The sequence below is a fragment of the Galeopterus variegatus genome, unplaced genomic scaffold (genome assembly GCF_000696425.1).
Source record: "Galeopterus variegatus unplaced genomic scaffold, G_variegatus-3.0.2 Scaffold93, whole genome shotgun sequence".
NCBI lineage: Eukaryota > Metazoa > Chordata > Mammalia > Dermoptera > Cynocephalidae > Galeopterus > Galeopterus variegatus.
Window position 1 is genome coordinate 596,825 of NW_007726204.1, and position 17,210 is coordinate 614,034.

General features: G+C 44.4%; 1 protein-coding gene across 1 annotated transcript; it reads left to right on the forward strand.

Moving 5' to 3' along the window:
• Positions 1–7,992: 7,992 nt before the first annotated feature.
• PSMC4 (proteasome (prosome, macropain) 26S subunit, ATPase, 4) lies at positions 7,993–16,164 on the forward strand. Its single transcript, XM_008582280.1, has 11 exons — positions 7,993–8,089; positions 9,015–9,113; positions 9,238–9,424; positions 10,826–10,972; positions 11,055–11,164; positions 11,270–11,363; positions 14,841–15,008; positions 15,093–15,169; positions 15,302–15,470; positions 15,682–15,737; positions 15,913–16,164. The coding sequence occupies exons 1-11, from the start codon at positions 8,054–8,056 to the stop codon at positions 16,024–16,026; spliced, it is 1,257 nt and encodes a 418-aa protein (XP_008580502.1). The 5' UTR covers positions 7,993–8,053; the 3' UTR covers positions 16,027–16,164.
• The last annotated feature ends 1,046 nt before the right edge of the window (positions 16,165–17,210 follow it).

Consider the following 17,210-nt stretch of genomic DNA (forward strand, 5'->3'; position numbering starts at 1 on the left):
GTGGGCGCAACACCGAGGGTTGCGATCCCGTTACCGGTCAGTAAAAAAGACAAAAAGGAAAAAAAAAAAGGACAAAAAAAAAAAAGAAAATGTTGTTGTTTGAAAATCCCCCTCAGCTCTTCAGCCCCCTTGATAGAAGTTAAAAGCTAAATATTAGCCTGCACTTAGAGCAGTTTGAATTTTATTTGCTGTTCCCCACCCAAGCTGCCCCTGAGCAATTAACTGGCTTGTTTCAGTGTCTGTTATCAGCTTGCACTAGGCCTCCCTAAATCCCCTCCTCACACCAGGAGGGTATGTGTGTCTGTGTGACTATATGATAACTATAAGTATGTGACTATTTGAAAATTTTAACTGTATGACTAATGTAAAAATGTGCCTTTTAAAAAACCCTCTAAACCTCAAGTCAGGGCTGCTCTCTTCCGAGACTTTCTTGGAGAGACAGTCGCTGGCTGGCCAATAAAACCCCCCTTTTAAATTCTCAGTTGGGTGTTCTGGTTCCTTTTCCATGTAGCAGCCTCAGAACATTAGGTTTTCACTAAAATTAAGGTTAGTAAGAGCTAAAAGTCAAAGCTTATTAAAAGTTATTTCAAAATGATACATTTAGGAAGGAAATAGAGACAAGATAGAAGAGAATCAATAAGTAGGAAAAGAAAGATATGGGAAGGAAGTTATGGATATAAAGATGTCATTTTGGTTAGAAAGGTTTAAAAAAATAATTTCGTATGAGAAAAAATCTTGTGTAGTAAGTTTTTGTCCTTAAAATGACTGGTTATTTAAGAAGGAGTAAATATAGGACAAAACACAAAGTCTAAAACTTGTTGTGAAGATGGCTAACTAAGTCATAGTAATAGTTTATGAAGGGTAAATTTATAAGAAATTTTATGTGTGATTAAGTTGGTTATAACTAAAAGGAAATTATATTTAAGTCTTTCTAAAGATTGAGATTTGATATTACAAAGACATTGATACAAAAACTGAATTCTTCCCCACGTTAGAACAAGGTTTTCTCGAAATATTGCTTTGCTCATAACGAAATTACAAGAGGTTTTAATTTTTAATTCTAAAATCTATTTCTTTAAGTCTGTCTTCTAAATTAGTTTCTACTTTGTCACATTTTTCTGAGGTTCATTTAATCTCCCTGTTTACAGGTTGGAAACTGTTTTCTTCATTTAAAATAAAAATTTTATTTTTTGTGGTAGAATCTTCCTCTTGAAACTTCTTAGACTCATAACTCAGAAGTTCAAATTTTGCTGAATCTTACTATGCTTGATTTACAGGTTTTAACTGCCTGCAGCCCCCACTTTTGCCACCCTTGAAAAGATTTAAATAACTGTGTTGCTGTCATCTCACAGTAAAATGTTGTTCTTGTTAAGTTTTTGATTACTTGAGAAAACTGAGCTTAGGGTAAGATTTTTATATCTATGTAACTTTGAGAGTTACTTTTGGAGTATCTGATTATCACTTTGGTTTAATAAATGATTATTTCACAGTAACCTGTGAACCTGTTTTGATGGATTAAGTCTTTGGGATTTTCCAGTTGGGCCCCTGGAGAGCCTCAGAGAATATCTATCATCTTGTAGAGATATTATTAAGCTTATTTGATAAATTGTATGAGAAGGATTGTCAAATGATAAATATTAGACCTTCTTTCAGTTACATTTATGGGTATGTTGTTGACATAAGTGTTATAAAGTTACATAAAATTCTTTTTTTTTTTTTTTTGTCTTTTTCCGTGTCCGGCAACGGATCGCAACCCTCAGTGTTGCCCCCGTACCGGACCGGGGACCGGCAACGGGATTGCAACCCTCGGTGTTGCTCCCGCACCTCGCTCAGCCAGTGAGCGGGAACCGGTCTGTATGTGGGATCCGAACCCTCGGGCGGGAGCGCCACCACGCTTCCCAAGCGGCGCACTATCCAGTGCGCCACTGGGCCGGCCCTACATAAAATTCTTAAAACCTGATATGTTATCAGTCATATTTTGGTTATTGTATTAAATCTTCTTTAAGGAAATCTTTATATAAATATACTGTTGATATAAATAATCTAAAAATTATATAAAATTTATAAAAATCTAGGGCCGGCCCATGGCTCACTTAGGAGAGTGTGGTGCTGATAACACCAAGGCTGCGGGTTCGGATCCCTATATAGGGATGGCTGGTTAGCTCACTTGGGAGAGCGTGGTGCTGACAACACCAAGTTAAGGGTTAAGATCCCCTTACCGGTCATCTTTAAAAAAAAAAAATATATAAAAATCTGATGGTCCTGATGTGACACTATCTGTCATGATTTTGGTTGTTATCTTAAGGTGTTGTATGCAAGAACAATAATCAAATTTCCTTGTCAACTTTGATTATAACAAGTTTTCGTTATATTTTAACCATGACTATCCTAAGTTTCTGTCATCCACGTTTTTTTTTCTTTTTAGTAAAGTCAAATAGGATTTATTCCAGAAACGCAAAGGAGACTCCACTTCAAAAATATTTCTGCATAATTCATCACAAAACAGCCTGAAGGAGAAAAATGATGCGGTTTTCTTAAAGTAGAAAAAGGTTTTGATGAAATCTAGCCCCCTATTTGTGGTAAGATTTTATTGAACAAGTAAATATATATGTAAGAATAAATGTCTGTGAATATAGAAGTCAGCCATAAAAAGGGGAAAAAAAAGAGTATAGGGGAGAGATTTTCCCAAATAGATATTAAACACTGTACAAAGTCATGGTAATAAGGAAACTACGGTATTGTTATAAGAATAGACAGATGAATTAATGGGACAGAAGAGACAGCTCAAAGACCAAACCCAATAGAAAAATGGTCAAAGCATGAGTCGGCATTTTACAGAAGAGGAAACCCAAAAGGCTTACAAGTATTACAGGTAATGCTCTAATTGATTAGAAAACAGAGAAATGAAAATTAAAGAAACAATGGAAGATCTGGCAGTATTTAATTAAATCAAGTGTACATATATTCTGTCGTCCAGAAATTCTGTCCTGCATATCTATCACAAAGAAGTTCTTGCAGAGCCATAAAAGAATTATTTGTTGTGGCAGGGAGTTGGAAGTAGCCTGGTTTTCTGCAAGGTGGAGAGGTTAAATGTGTTAGATGCACAACATGGAATAGTATACATTACTAAAAGAAAAAGTTTAAGTGAACACAGAAATACGAATGCAGCTTAAAAAGGGTGCTTATTGAAAAAAGTATGGTACTGAATAAGGTAAAATTATATTGATAATATAGTTATGGCTATTAAAAATTCTGCATACAAAACGAGTATATTTTACAAGAACAAACAGAGAAGATACACTTTAGAGACATTAAGTGGTTGGCAAGGGAGGGGCAGATAGTAGGCATGAGATATTAAAAAAGGGTATAAAATGATTTAAAATTTTTATTATTAGCATATTCATTCTTACAAATCGTGATATTTCTTTATGCCCTTCGCCTGACCTATCACTTCTCAAACCCCATTGCTCCCCCCACCCCACCCCCGTCTCTAGCACCCTTAGGTTTGTTCTCTCCTTGTGAAAGTTCAGCGAATTGTTGTGGTCTTTTCTTCCTTCCTTCCTTCCTCTCTCTCTCTTTCTCTCTCTTTTCTTTCTTTCTTTCTCTCTCTCTTTTTCATTCCTTCTTCCCTCCTTCGCTCCCCCCATCCCTTCCTCCCTTCCTTCCTTCCTAGCAGCTAGTTATGAGTGAGAACATGTAGTATTTCTGTTTGTCTGGCTTAGTTCACTTAACACAATTTTCTCCAGACTCACCCATGTTGCTGCAAATGGCATAATTTCATTCTTTTTTATGGCTGAATAGTATTCCATTGTGTATATATACATTTTCCTTATCCAGTCATCCATTGATGGATACTTATGTTGGCTCCATATTTTGGCTATTGTAAATAGAACTGCAATGAACATGGGAGTGCAGGTATCCCTTTGACATGATGATTTCCATTCCTCTGGATGTATACCCAGTACTGGGATTGCTGGATCATATGGTAGCTCTATCTGTAGTTGTTTGAGAAACCTCCATACTATTTTCCATAATGGCTGTGCTAGTTTACAGTACCACCAACAGTGTAGAAGAGTTCCCCTTTCCATGCATCCTTGCTAGCATTTGTTATTCTCGGTTTTTATTTATTTATTTTTTTTTGGTGCTGGCCAGTATGAGGATCCAAGCCCACCCGTGACCTTGGTCTTATGTCTGTGCTCTAACCAACTGAGCTAACTGGCCAGCCCCCTTCGGTCTTTTTAATAATGGCCAGTCTAACTGGGGTGAGATGATATCTCAATGTGGTTTTGATTTGCATTTCTCTGATGACTAGTGATGTCATCCACATTTTGATTTTTCTTTAAAGATTTCTGCAATCAGATTCATGGAAAAAGACTATAATGAGTACTCATAAATACAGGTTACAAATAAGTTTAAGATCAATGGACAAAATAAAAGTTTTCCACAACTCTAATAAAAAATCTGAGAGGTTTATAAAACTACTAGTCAAGATCCAACAAAACAAAAGTTAAATACATAAGGTTGAATAACTGATAAAGATAATGCTTTTATGACTTTTACTTAAAACTTTGTTGGTTCTTTACTTAAATGTTTTGTTTTCCAGAATTAAGGAAAACTTCTCTCTTAAGCTATCTATAACTTATGGCAATTTGATAAAATACAATTTTATAAACAAAGATGGAAACACTTTTTTGATTCCTCCAAAATTTAAAAACTGTAAGTATCCTTATAATTTTTATGACAATATGGTTATTTACATAAATTCAATAAGAATTTGCTCTCTCTTTATAATTGGACAAAATTTTAAAAAATGATTAAATTGCTAAGGCCTTGACTGGAATATCATATTTTAAAATGTACATAAAATGCCTGACATCAAGTGTTCTTAGCCTTACAATGAGTAAGTGAAACTATCACTGCCTGACAAACTCAAGAACTTTAAGATTGAACATAAAATCCAATGACTGCCTTAATTTGGCTTCCTAGCCTCAAGAAGTTGTAAAACTAAAATTCCTGTGATCAATGTAAAAAAAAAAAAGTTATATTTCCAAAAAAAAAAAAAAAACACACCTCTGTAATACATCTGGTATAAGATAATAGTTCTGTACATTGTATTTAACTTTTTCTTATCTACCTGTAGATTGGACTGGATCCTTAATTCTTCTGATTTCCTCCAATGTACCTTTCTTCCATAAAATTACTAAAATTGGAAACTGCTTTGTTCCTGAAGCCCTATAGGCTGAAACTGGATGAATTTGGGGGAAGAGGTCTCATTTCTTATATATGGGCCACACAAAAAGTTCACCAAACTACTCAATGCCACAATGAGACTCTTATCCCTTTAATGTTTATCTTTTTCACTTAACAGAATAATGGTTATTTAAATTACTCAATTGGTTATAAGTTCCTGACCCCACTTCATGTTGCCCTAATTTGGCCTAACTGCTGTTTTATCTCCCCTCCCCCCACCAATATGGGACGTGACAACCTGGGAATGAGCCTTTCCAACACTGAGGGACATTTTCAATCAGGAAATTGATTATCAATGCTCTCATGAGAAATATTTTGATCAAAAAGGGGGAAAATAATGTCTTAAATTGACTCAGTAACACAAGCAGTTCTCTAAGATATTCACATCCTTGAATGGGGGCCTTGGAACTTGGATGAGATATCTAGTTTTTAAACAGAGGATTCATGTAACTTCTTAAAATTGTTGATGAACCAATTAATGTATAACTTGGTAACTCTCAGTAAGCCACCAAGTAATATTAGATAAATGCATGGCTTTAGATTTTCTACTGACAGAACAGAGAAAGGTTTGTGCCTTAACAAACGCCACCTATTGTACTTATATTAATGCCTCAGAAGAATTCGAGAACCAAATAAATAAAACATTGTTCATGCAAAATGGTTATAAGACGTGTCGCCTACTGACCCCCTTGGCGATTTATTTAGTTGGTTACCTTTGGGGTTAAGAAACCTATTCTGGGGCCGGCCCGGTGGCGCACTGCTACAGTGCGCCGCGTGGGGGTGCGGTGGCGCTCCCGCCAAGGGTTCGGATCCCACATACAGACCGGTTCCCGCTCACTGGCTGAGCGAGGTGCGGGTGCAGCACCGAGGGTTGCGATCCCGTTGCCGGTCCCGGTCCGGTACGGGCGCAACACTGAGGGTTGTGATCCATTGCCGGACATGAAAAAAGACAAAAAGGAAAAAAAAAAAAAGAAACCTATTCTGATCCACATTTCAAATTGATATTATTATAATCATCAGCGTCTCTGTTCTCTCCCTTAGGTTTAAGTTCTGTATTACCACCTGCTGTCAATCAACTGTTAAAACAATAGATAAATGCCCTTGGTCCCTCCACTACTCCAGTCGGGTTCCAAAAGCTATGTCCTCCATCATGTCAAGAGATCCATTCCAAAATTAACCCCTTCTTCGCCCTGACCCAGCTCGAAGTGCTCCAAGAATCATAGGACCACATCTGTAGGTATGGATGGAACTATCGACAGTGGGGAATTTGATAGAGCACCACACATATTAGCTTAACATAAGGGCAGGCATGTTAGGGCTTATGCTCAGAAAAGAATTATGCTTGAACAATGGACAATCACTGTAGTTTGCAGGGGTAATAAAGCAAAGCCATAACTCAGTAACTTGCAAAACTAACAGTCTTGATTGAAGTTACAAATGTTTTGGGAAGGAGATGAAGCCAAGAAGTCTGACTCCAGGCTTCACAGGACTGAACACGAAGACAGAGATTAAAACATGCTGATATGCATGTATTACTGTGGCGTTTTCCAACACACTTCTTCCCTTTGACTGTTTGTCTTATATAACCCCTTCTCTCCCAAAACTCAAAGACGGAGACAGTTGTAGCTTCGCTGTCTACTCAGGCATCTGATAACAGACTTCCTGCTCCGCACCAACATTTGGGACGGATGGGTCTTTTGTTTCCGAGCGGAGAGCAGCCGAACTTTGGACGCCAGTAACATGTTCACTTTGGGTAAATTCATTGAGATGTACAGTAATGATTTGTGTACATCTATGCATTTATACTTCACTAAAAGGTTTACTTAAAAATTGTAGCTGATGTGAGGGATAGCAGTGCACGCCAGGAACACAGGCTTTGGGAACAGACAGATCTGGGTTTTCCAATCGGTGCTGTGACTGGCAGGTAGCTTCATGGCTCTGAGCTTGTTTCCTTCTCTGTAGAAAAAAAGACCAGGGCTGGCCGAGTAGGTCAGCTAGCTAGAGCGAGGTGTTATAACACCAAGGTCAGAGTTCGGATCCCCATCCCGGCCAGCCCCCCACCCCCCCAGCAAAGAAACATAATACCTGTTGAGATTCAATGAGATGATGCATATAAGGCTTAACCACGAGACCTGGCGCAGGTCTGCGGGGCTCCTGGGTGACCCAACCCCTGGGCACTCGCTGCTTCATTTTCTCCAGCCCTGTCGCGTGGGTTCTACTTGTTCCGCTGCTAATAATACCGCGGGCTGCGGGATTGGGGCTCCCCACCACCAGGGTGAAGCCCGGTACAGTGTTGAAGCCCGGACCTTCCCGTCCCCGCGAAGTGCACAATCCTTGTGGCAGCCCACATAGAGACCCCTAAAAGACCCCTTCTGAGGAACCCGGCCCCAGGCCTCTCCAGCCCCATTAGTAAAAAACAGCGAAGAGCCACCAGACCCTTCCTGACAGGTATTAGGATTTCCTAAATTGAAATAGTAATCCCGCCACGCCGCTTGCCGAAGAAAAGTCCCGCGCCCTTCGCGGCCGCGCGAGATGGCGTCACCGCGCGCTAGTGGCCGGCGTTCCTCTTCGGGGCCCGCGCGCCCGCGGGGTACGTATGGCGCATGCGCATGTCTTGGGGGCGGAGCCCAGGACGAAGTCTTCCCCGCCCTTCATCCTATCCGGCCTATCCGGCCTATCCAGCCTGCTCTCAGGGAGGTCTTAAACTACGCCTCCCAGAATCCATTTGGACCAGAAACTTCCGGTGACGTCGCGGAAGTGGTGCCTGAAGAGGCCGGGCCGCACAGAGGCCGGCTTGGTCACTATGGAGGAGATAGGCATCTTGGTGGAGAAGGCTCAGGTGCGCTGGGGACCTGGGCTTTTTAGTCTGGGCCGAGCTTGCAGGGAGAGGGTGAAGCCAGACCTCAGTGATGGGCTGAGTGACTTCGAAGATCCCAGCCCGGGTCTGGGTGATTTCGGAGGCCTCAGTGGGGACCTTTGTGCGGCCCAGAGGCCTGTCTGGGTGGCCGAGTGATGGTAGGAAAGCAGTAAGACTCAGAAAGCAGGTATGGGTAGTGAGTGACACTATGGGGTTTTTGAGACGGATTGATTTCGAGGCCTGGCTTGGCAGTCCTTAGTGACATCTGTCTCGGCGGGGTTAGGGTTGGGCCGGAGGGTGAGTGATGCATGGGACCGGCCGTGGGGCCGAGTGATACCGGGGTCTGGGCTGGGGGGCTGACTGAAGTTCGGAGCTTGGCCGGGGAAGACGTGGGGAGGCGCTAAGTAATATCTGTGGCTTGGCCAAGTGATGTTTGGGTCCTATCCAAGGAGCAGGATGACATAGGGCCTAATGTGACATGAAATATCTTTGGGGGGAAACTGAGTCATGCTAGAACTCCTTGAAGTCCTGGTGACTTTAACAGCTTATATTGGAGAGCCATGTGACATTAGGAGCCTGTTGAGGGGTCTGAGGAGCATTGGGGTCTGGTAAGGAGTTGATGTGACATTTTGACCCTAGTGACATTGGGGTCATGTTATGAGTGGTATATGAGTAGCAAAAGGTCGGCTTGGGGGGCATGTTGGGATAAAAGGCCTATTCAGGGGGCTGGGTGACATCAGGAGCCGATTTAGGGACTGAGAGGTTTCCAGGATCTATTTAGAGGGACTGAATGATATCAGGAGCCTGTTAGAGGCTTAATGATTCCATGATGAAGTGGGGAGGGGGCTCTAGATGCTTCCATGAGGAGAACCTCTTTTTTCAACATGGATTTTCCCCCTTGGTGTAGGATGAGATCCCAGCACTGTCTGTGTCCCGGCCCCAAACTGGCCTGTCCTTCCTGGGTCCTGAGCCTGAGGACCTGGAGGACCTGTACAGCCGCTACAAGGTACATTGACCCCCAACCCTGACCCTGCACAGAGTCCAGCATCTCATACTTCCCCCTCTTTTCACCACTCCCTGGCTCATCAAAGTCTGGAGCCATCCCCCTCTTGCCCACTCTCTGCTCACAGAAGCTGCAGCAAGAGCTGGAGTTCCTGGAGGTACAGGAGGAGTACATCAAGGATGAGCAAAAGAACCTGAAGAAGGAATTCCTCCATGCCCAAGAGGAGGTGAAGCGAATCCAGAGCATCCCACTGGTCATCGGGCAGTTTCTGGAGGCTGTGGATCAGAATACAGCCATTGTGGGTTCTACCACAGGTGTGTCGGTGGGTTGGGGGCACCTCATTCATTCTTCTGTCCACTCAACAACTGCTTCCTGCCATGTGCCAGGGACTAGGGTCTGGCATGAGCTAGGGTCTTAAACAGCAGCAAACAAGGCAGGACGGTATAATGGTGTTCTTTAGAGTATTTTAACTAATCCAAAAGTAGAAGTATATTTTACATTATGAATATCTTTGTTTCTCACAATTTAAATATACATATAAAACAAAAGTTTCACCAAAGGATATTTAACCTTACTATGTGTGATATACTATATGATGTTTTCTAGTGTTTCATTTTAAACATAATCCTGGTTATGACCCTCTAGGTTGATTTTACAATGACTACTGGGTTGGGACCTTCAGTTTGAAACCATGGGTGGAGTGTTAAGAGATTGGGCTCTGGTAAGGAGTCAGTATATTATTAGCATATGTCAGGGCCCTACCCTCATGTTGGTTATTGTCTCTGGCATCTTATCTGTCTTTTCCTGTTTCTGGCCTCTGCTCCTCTGGACCAAACTGTGTTCTTGTAAAGGTTGTGGGGAAAAGCGTGTGATTTTTCCTGGAATTGGACTGATGGGGTGAGAGGAGGGAGGTATCCAGGATGAGGCCTGTGTCTTTGACCTGTAGGATTTAGGGGGACAGTGGGGCTCTCCTTGAGATGGTGACATGGATGGAGGAATAGGTTTGAAGGGAGACAGGGCAGTTCAGGACGTCATGAAGAGGCATCCAGGAGGCTGCTAGAAAGCAAAGTCTGATGGTTAGGAGAGAGATTGAGGCTGGAAAGAAATGTGTACATCACCAGCATATACATAGGTGGACAGGTGAGGTGAGGCTGGAGGCTGGGTGACCAGGGAGGAGTTGTGCAGGGACCTAGATGAGAGAGAACAGAGCTGAGTCAGGGCAGGGGCCATGAGGAGGAGAGAAGGGACTGGTTGGAGAGACACTTGGGAGGCTGGGTGGAAGGTTGTAGTGACTGATGGGCAGCAGAGGGAAGGGGAGAAAGGTCCAGGATGAAGCTCGGGGCTCTGGCTGGGGATTGGGATGGTGGGTCTTCTTAAGACAGATCCAGGAGGAGCAGCACAATTTGAGGAAAGATACTGAGATTATGTTGGGACACAGTGAGTGAGAGATATCCAGGGGGATGCATGCCAGACACCCAAGGCTGGAGCTCAAGAAAGACTCAGGTCTATAGACAGACAAGGAAGTTGTTAGTGTGACTCTGGGGGACGGACTGGAGGAGGCAAGACTGGAGGCTGAAAGGACCCCCCATCAGGGTCTGAGTGAAAGATATAAGTGGCCTGAAGGGTGTGACTGTGAGGTTGGGGGGAAGGAGGGGAAGGGACAGTTTCTGGCACTCCTCATTTTTTCTATCTCTCTTCCTGTCCCCTTCCCAAAGGCTCCAACTATTATGTGCGCATCTTGAGCACCATCGATCGGGAGCTGCTCAAGCCCAATGCCTCAGTGGCCCTCCATAAGCACAGCAATGCCCTGGTGGATGTGCTGCCTCCCGAGGCCGACAGCAGCATCATGATGCTCACCTCAGGTGAGTGGAGAGCCTTGGGCCTGGGAGGCCCAAGGGGACCCTATGTGTCAGGCTGGGAGTCCCAGCTCTGCTCTCTCCCCAGACCAGAAGCCAGATGTGATGTATGCAGATATCGGGGGCATGGACATTCAGAAGCAGGAGGTGCGGGAGGCCGTGGAGCTCCCGCTTACTCACTTCGAGCTCTACAAACAAGTGAGACGGTGACATGGATGGCAGGGAAGGGAGAGGCCCAGCTAGGTTTGGTGTTGGTGACAAGACTCCCTGGCTCATCCTTCTTTCCCCACCTCTGGGTTTCAGATCGGCATTGATCCTCCCCGAGGCGTCCTCATGTATGGCCCACCTGGCTGCGGGAAGACCATGTTGGCAAAGGCTGTGGCACATCACACAACAGGTGAACTTCTTGCACCTTCCCCTGAGCTCTGACCTTCTGGCTTCTCCACCTTGCTCCCTGCTCACTCATTCTCCCCAGGAAGTGGCACAGCACAGTGATTACAAACATGGGCTCCGGGGTCACTGCCCAGGTGGGCCTCTTACTGGCTGTACAGTCCTAGGCAGGTGACATCACCTCCTTGTGCTTCAGTTTCCTCTTAATAAAAGACTCATTTCACAGGTTGAGTATGAGGAATTAATGAAATAATGCAGCATTTTTCCTATGGTGGGTTGTGACCCATTAGTAATTATGAATTCAAATTTGTAGATTGCCACCAGCATTTTAAAACATGAAATAGAATAGAAAATGTCAGAGTACATCCCACATAATAAGAGTTTGTATAGTTTTGTGAAATTTATTGCACACGTGTACACACATGTATTTTTGTAGTTGTTTATAAGTGTGTTAGAGATCATACAGCCTTAGTACAGGGCTTGGCACATCTTTAAATCTTAATATACGTGCATCAGAGAGCAGCAGAAGCAGTGGTCAAGCAGTGCTTTTTCTGGGCCAGTGTGCCTGGGTTTGAAATCTGACTCCTCTTCCAACTACTTATGTGATCTTTGGTGTGTTAGCCTCTCTGTGACTCAGTTTCTTCAACTGTCAGAAGGAGATAATCGTAGTACCTGTTTTTCTGGGGTATTCAGAAGAGTAAATCATTATAAAGCATCTCGAACCACACCTGGCATGTAGTAAGTGGGGAATAAATGTTAACTATTGTCACTGTTATTCATTCCCTTAGCACTATATTGCCAGGCCTTGTGCTAGAATGCAAAGATGAATCAGACATGTCCTCTGCCTTGGCTGGGGAAAAGAGAAATGAACACTTAGAACTGAATCATTCAGTGACTGTTTATTGAGCACCTACTATGTGCCAGGATGTGTTTGAGGTGCTGGAGACACAGCAATGAATAGAACAAAGTCCCCATTTAGCATGGAGGTGTTGATTGTGGAAGCACTCAAACAGATAAACAAGTGAATAGATTATATGTCACAAGGTGTTAAATTCATGAAGAGAACAACTAAGCAGGGCCAGGGGACAGAGAATAATAGGGCTGCTACTATATGTCTGAGACTATATATATTCTGTCATATAGTTCCACTGGAGGTACCGATTGTCCCTCTAGGGTGACTAGGTGAGGTCATCTCCTGTAGTGAAGAGGGGACAAAGTAGGTGAGGTGCTTAAGAACAGTGGAAAGGGTTTGAAATAGCTGCTGTGGAAAACAGAAGAAAGATCTGACAAGGGAGACACAAGATAACGTCCCAGGCAGTGTTGAGGACCCTGGCAGGTTGGAGATAGGAGTTTGTGGTGGTGCCAGTCTGTGCTGTTCTCAGATTTTCTCCATGGTATGGGTATTTGTGTGAGGTGGTGGTGGTGGTAATAGATACCATTTATGATATGTAACAGGAGCGACTCTCTGTACTCAGACATGTATTGTTTAATTAATACTTAATTTTTTAATTGTCAACTCCCCTCACCCCCCCTCCCCCCAGGTACACTTGCCATCTCCATTTTGCAAAACAAGCAGTTTATGTAACCTGCTTAAGGTCACCAGCTCATAAGTGACAGTGCCGGGATTTAACCCCAAGCTGTCTGACCTCAACCTCAAGCTCTTCACCACTCTGTAATTCCTTGGCTTCACTGAAACCCAGGGACAGGGTTTTGCTGTGTGTGTGAGTAAGAAAAACAGTGCAAGGGATATTCTGAGGGTATTGGCAAGAGGGTGGCTGACCATTTAGGAAAGAAATAATGAGGCCATAGCTTTGTGTTGTGTTTAGGATCCAGGACACCTGCCAGTTACTTTTGTTTTGTTTTTGGCAGCTTGTGGGTATGGGGATCCAAACCCTTGACCTTGGTGTTATAACACCATGCTGTAACTAACTGAGGTAACTGGCCAGCCCACTTAAATGTTTTCAGAAATAAATTTTACAGAAAATTATTTCAGAGAGTTCCTGTGTACCTTTCACCCAGGTTCCCTAAAGTTATTATCTTACATTATTACCACCATACAATTATGAAAAGCAGGAAATTAACATTGGTATAATACTATGAACTAAAGTGTAGACCTCCTTCAAATTTCACCAGTTTTCCCACTAGTGTTCTTGTTCTGTTGTGAGTTCCGATTCGTTGAAGACAGACAAGCTCGGCCTAGTAGGAACAGAAGTTGAGGGACTCTTGCTTCAACTTCTGTCCTTTTTCTGAGTGAATTGGAGTGGTTTGTCACTGGCAGAGGGAGGGAGGCAGAGAGAGTGCAGAAGGGATGAGACAATGGGAAAAGTTGCTCACTAGGGTTGAGTTATCTAACCGTGGAGGAAGATTAAGGTCCAAGCTGATATGGGACATCATCCGTTTTTTATAGTGGCAATTAGCACAGTTTACTAAGAGTGAGTAAATGAAGTAGGATTGGTGGAAGGAATAGCAGAGCCCAGAGAGGGCTGAGAGATTGCAAGAACAGGGGAGGTGGGGGGCAGTCCAGGACTGCAGTGATTGAGAGGAGAGGCTGATGGACAGTCGGGGGTCAGATAAGGCAATTCTAGAGGTGGGGGTTTCACATGGAACAGGTTGGACATCTGCAGAGCAGCCAAGGAAATGTATGGCCAAAGCAAGGTGGTCGGTGTGTGTCGGATGCAGAAAAAGTCAGAAACCCTTGAGGTTAGGGTGTTGTATGAGCGCCCAGTGATGCAGGTACCAGGAAAGAGGAACACTATGAGCCAGGTGTGAAGTCAGGATTTTAGGGAATGAATGGGGCAGGGCTGCAGCCTTGCACAGCACCTAGTTTATGACATGAAAGTACCTGGCCCACACATATGGACTGTGTGTCTCCCTTCTCTGGTGGCTGGAAGGAGAGCCCTGGGAGTGTGTCTGCACAAAACATCTAGTCATCAAGAAACAAGCTACATCTAGTCATCAAGAAACAAGTTAAACTTTAAGAAACAAATCCAAAGGATGGGCTGAGAGCAAACATGTCTTCAACTCCATTGCCTGTTGTTAATTACATCAGAAGCTGTGTCTGTGATCCCTGACTCTGGAAGTGAAAAAGCATGTTCATATAGCAAATGGGAACGCAGAGCTCTCAGTGAGGCAGTATTAAGTCTTAGTACATAGAAAACATGCTTCTCTCTGATTTTGCAAGCACTCCAGAAATCCTTTTTTTTTTTTTTAATAGTATTTAATATCCTGATTTTTAAATGTTGGGCCAAAAAATGACACATCTGTTGGCAGGATTCGTGATATGGGCTGCTGAGTTGCTGTGGGGTGCAAGCAGATGGCTGGTCCTAGGGGCTGGGTCTCAGCCCTGGGCATGAGACAGTGACCCAGCTACTAGGAGTGGATGTCCAAGGACAAGGCTGTCTTCAGGGAATTCCCAGTTCCAGTTAAAGCACAATGGGCCCTATAGGAGGCTCGCCCTTTCTAACCTTTGTCATCTTGCCATCAGCTGCATTTATCCGGGTTGTGGGCTCAGAGTTTGTGCAGAAGTACCTGGGTGAGGGCCCCCGCATGGTCCGGGACGTGTTCCGCCTGGCCAAGGAGAACGCACCTGCCATCATCTTCATAGACGAGATCGATGCCATCGCCACCAAGAGATTCGATGCCCAGACAGGGGGTGAGTGATCCCCAAACAGGGCCTGGGGTCTTGAGCAGGCTTGTTATACGGGACACCCTGGACTGACTGGTGCACACTCTCCAGCTGACAGGGAGGTTCAGAGAATCCTGTTGGAGCTGCTGAATCAGATGGATGGATTTGACCAGAATGTCAACGTTAAGGTTTGGGATGGGCAAAGGGAAGTGTGGTATAGGAATAAGGGAAAGGTGGAGGCTGGCACATGAGAGGCAGGTGTCATGACAGGAAGCGGGGTGGAGGGGCAGAGGTCTGAGCTAGCCTGCCTACAATGCCAGGTGATCATGGCCACGAACAGAGCAGACACCCTGGATCCGGCTCTGCTGCGGCCAGGACGCCTGGACCGTAAGATTGAATTTCCACTCCCTGACCGCCGCCAGAAGAGATTGATTTTCTCCACTATCACCAGCAAGATGAACCTTTCTGAGGAGGTTGACTTGGAAGATTGTATCCTGCTCTAGAAGTGAGGGGTGGGGCTACAGTTGGAAACGGGGATCAGATCTTCTCCATCTCTGCCATCACCATGACCCAGATTGTGCATGTGGGGACCAAGGTCCAGGGAGGAGGGGTGGTGACAAAGATGGCCTGAGGATGACTTCCGGCTTCAAGCATTCACCCCATCACTCAAGGAATGGTTTCCTTGACTCTCCTGCTTCAGATGTGGCCCGGCCAGATAAGATTTCAGGAGCTGATATCAATTCCATCTGTCAGGAAGTGAGTGATGGTTTTCTCTCTTGATCCGGGCATCCTCTTCTCTGAGACCACTCTGCTGCAGTCCTTTACATCCCTCATTGCCTCCCTGGGAACCTGGGCCCTGTCTCTCTTTTCTTCCACTGTCACTAGGGGTGGGGAGTGCTCAGAGTAGATTTTAACTCTCATCCCTCAACAGAGTGGAATGTTGGCTGTCCGTGAGAACCGCTACATCGTCCTGGCCAAAGACTTCGAGAAAGCATACAAGACCGTCATTAAGAAGGATGAGCAGGAGCATGAGTTTTATAAGTGACCCCTCCCTTTCTTCCCCCAACACCACACAGAGGCCAGGGTTTCTCTTATCTCCCCAGGTACCTCTGTCCCAAGACCTAGTTCTCTTTTCTCTTTACCCAGGATTGGTTTATTCAATAAATACACAAGATTGAATTTATTTAATTTTTTCTTACAATTTTAACTTAGAATCTGGGCCTTGAGTAGGATCCTCTGGGTCCCTCCTGATCTTCTGACAGATAAGTGGTTGAGGTACATGGCTTGTGTTGCAGCTTGAGAGAGAAGCAAAGAGTTCAAACTAAATGACTTCAGAAATTTGAGGAAAGGGATGGGAAATTAACCTGAGACAGCAGCCCTTACCCACAGGATAAAGCCTCCATGAATCTCCTTAGCCCCATTTCCTACATGTAGAAGACCATTTGAGGGCCAGCCCCGTGGCTCACTCGGGAGAGTGCGGCGCTGGTAGCACCGAGGCCGCGGGTCCGGATCCTATATAGGGATGGCTGGTGGGCCCACTGGCTGAGTGTGGGGCAGACCACACCGTGTGGAGGGTTTTGATCCCCTTACTGGTCAAAAAAAAGAAAAGAAAAAAGAAGACCATTTGAGTTTTCAGCAATTCCTACCTTCCTCACACTCAGAGGGAGCATTGGAGCAAAGATGGCCCCTCAGAGTCCCCCAGAGCACAGATATGGTGTTGGGGGATGTTAGATGCCTGGGTTCTGTCAATGTTTCTGGCTCTTCTCCATATGGGCATGTTGAGGCATGTTTTTGGTTGCTGAAGTTTCCCACAATTTTCAGACATTCCAGTGCCCACCAGAGTGTGTGCTTGTCTGTCTGTTCAAGGATAAGTCACTGAGGTGTTACCTGTCATGCCTGGGCACATTAAGTTTCCATTGGGCATGTTGCTCTGTATGTGAAGGGCTGTAATTTCTGGCTAAAAGTAAAATTTTCCAAACCCAGTGAGGCTTCTCCCGAGTTACATGACTTCTAGCAAAGTCTCTTTCCATACTTTCCGAATGCCTGAGGCTTTCCCTTCAGGGTATACTTTTGTATTTACTGAGGTTCAATTTCTGGTTAAAGCTTCAGCCATCTTCAGCACCTCCGAGAGACCTCTTCCCTGATTGTGTCTGTCTGTGTGTGGTGAGATTTGCTGGATAGTAGTTCCCCCTTATCTGCAGTTTCACTTCCTGTGGTTTCAGTTACCCT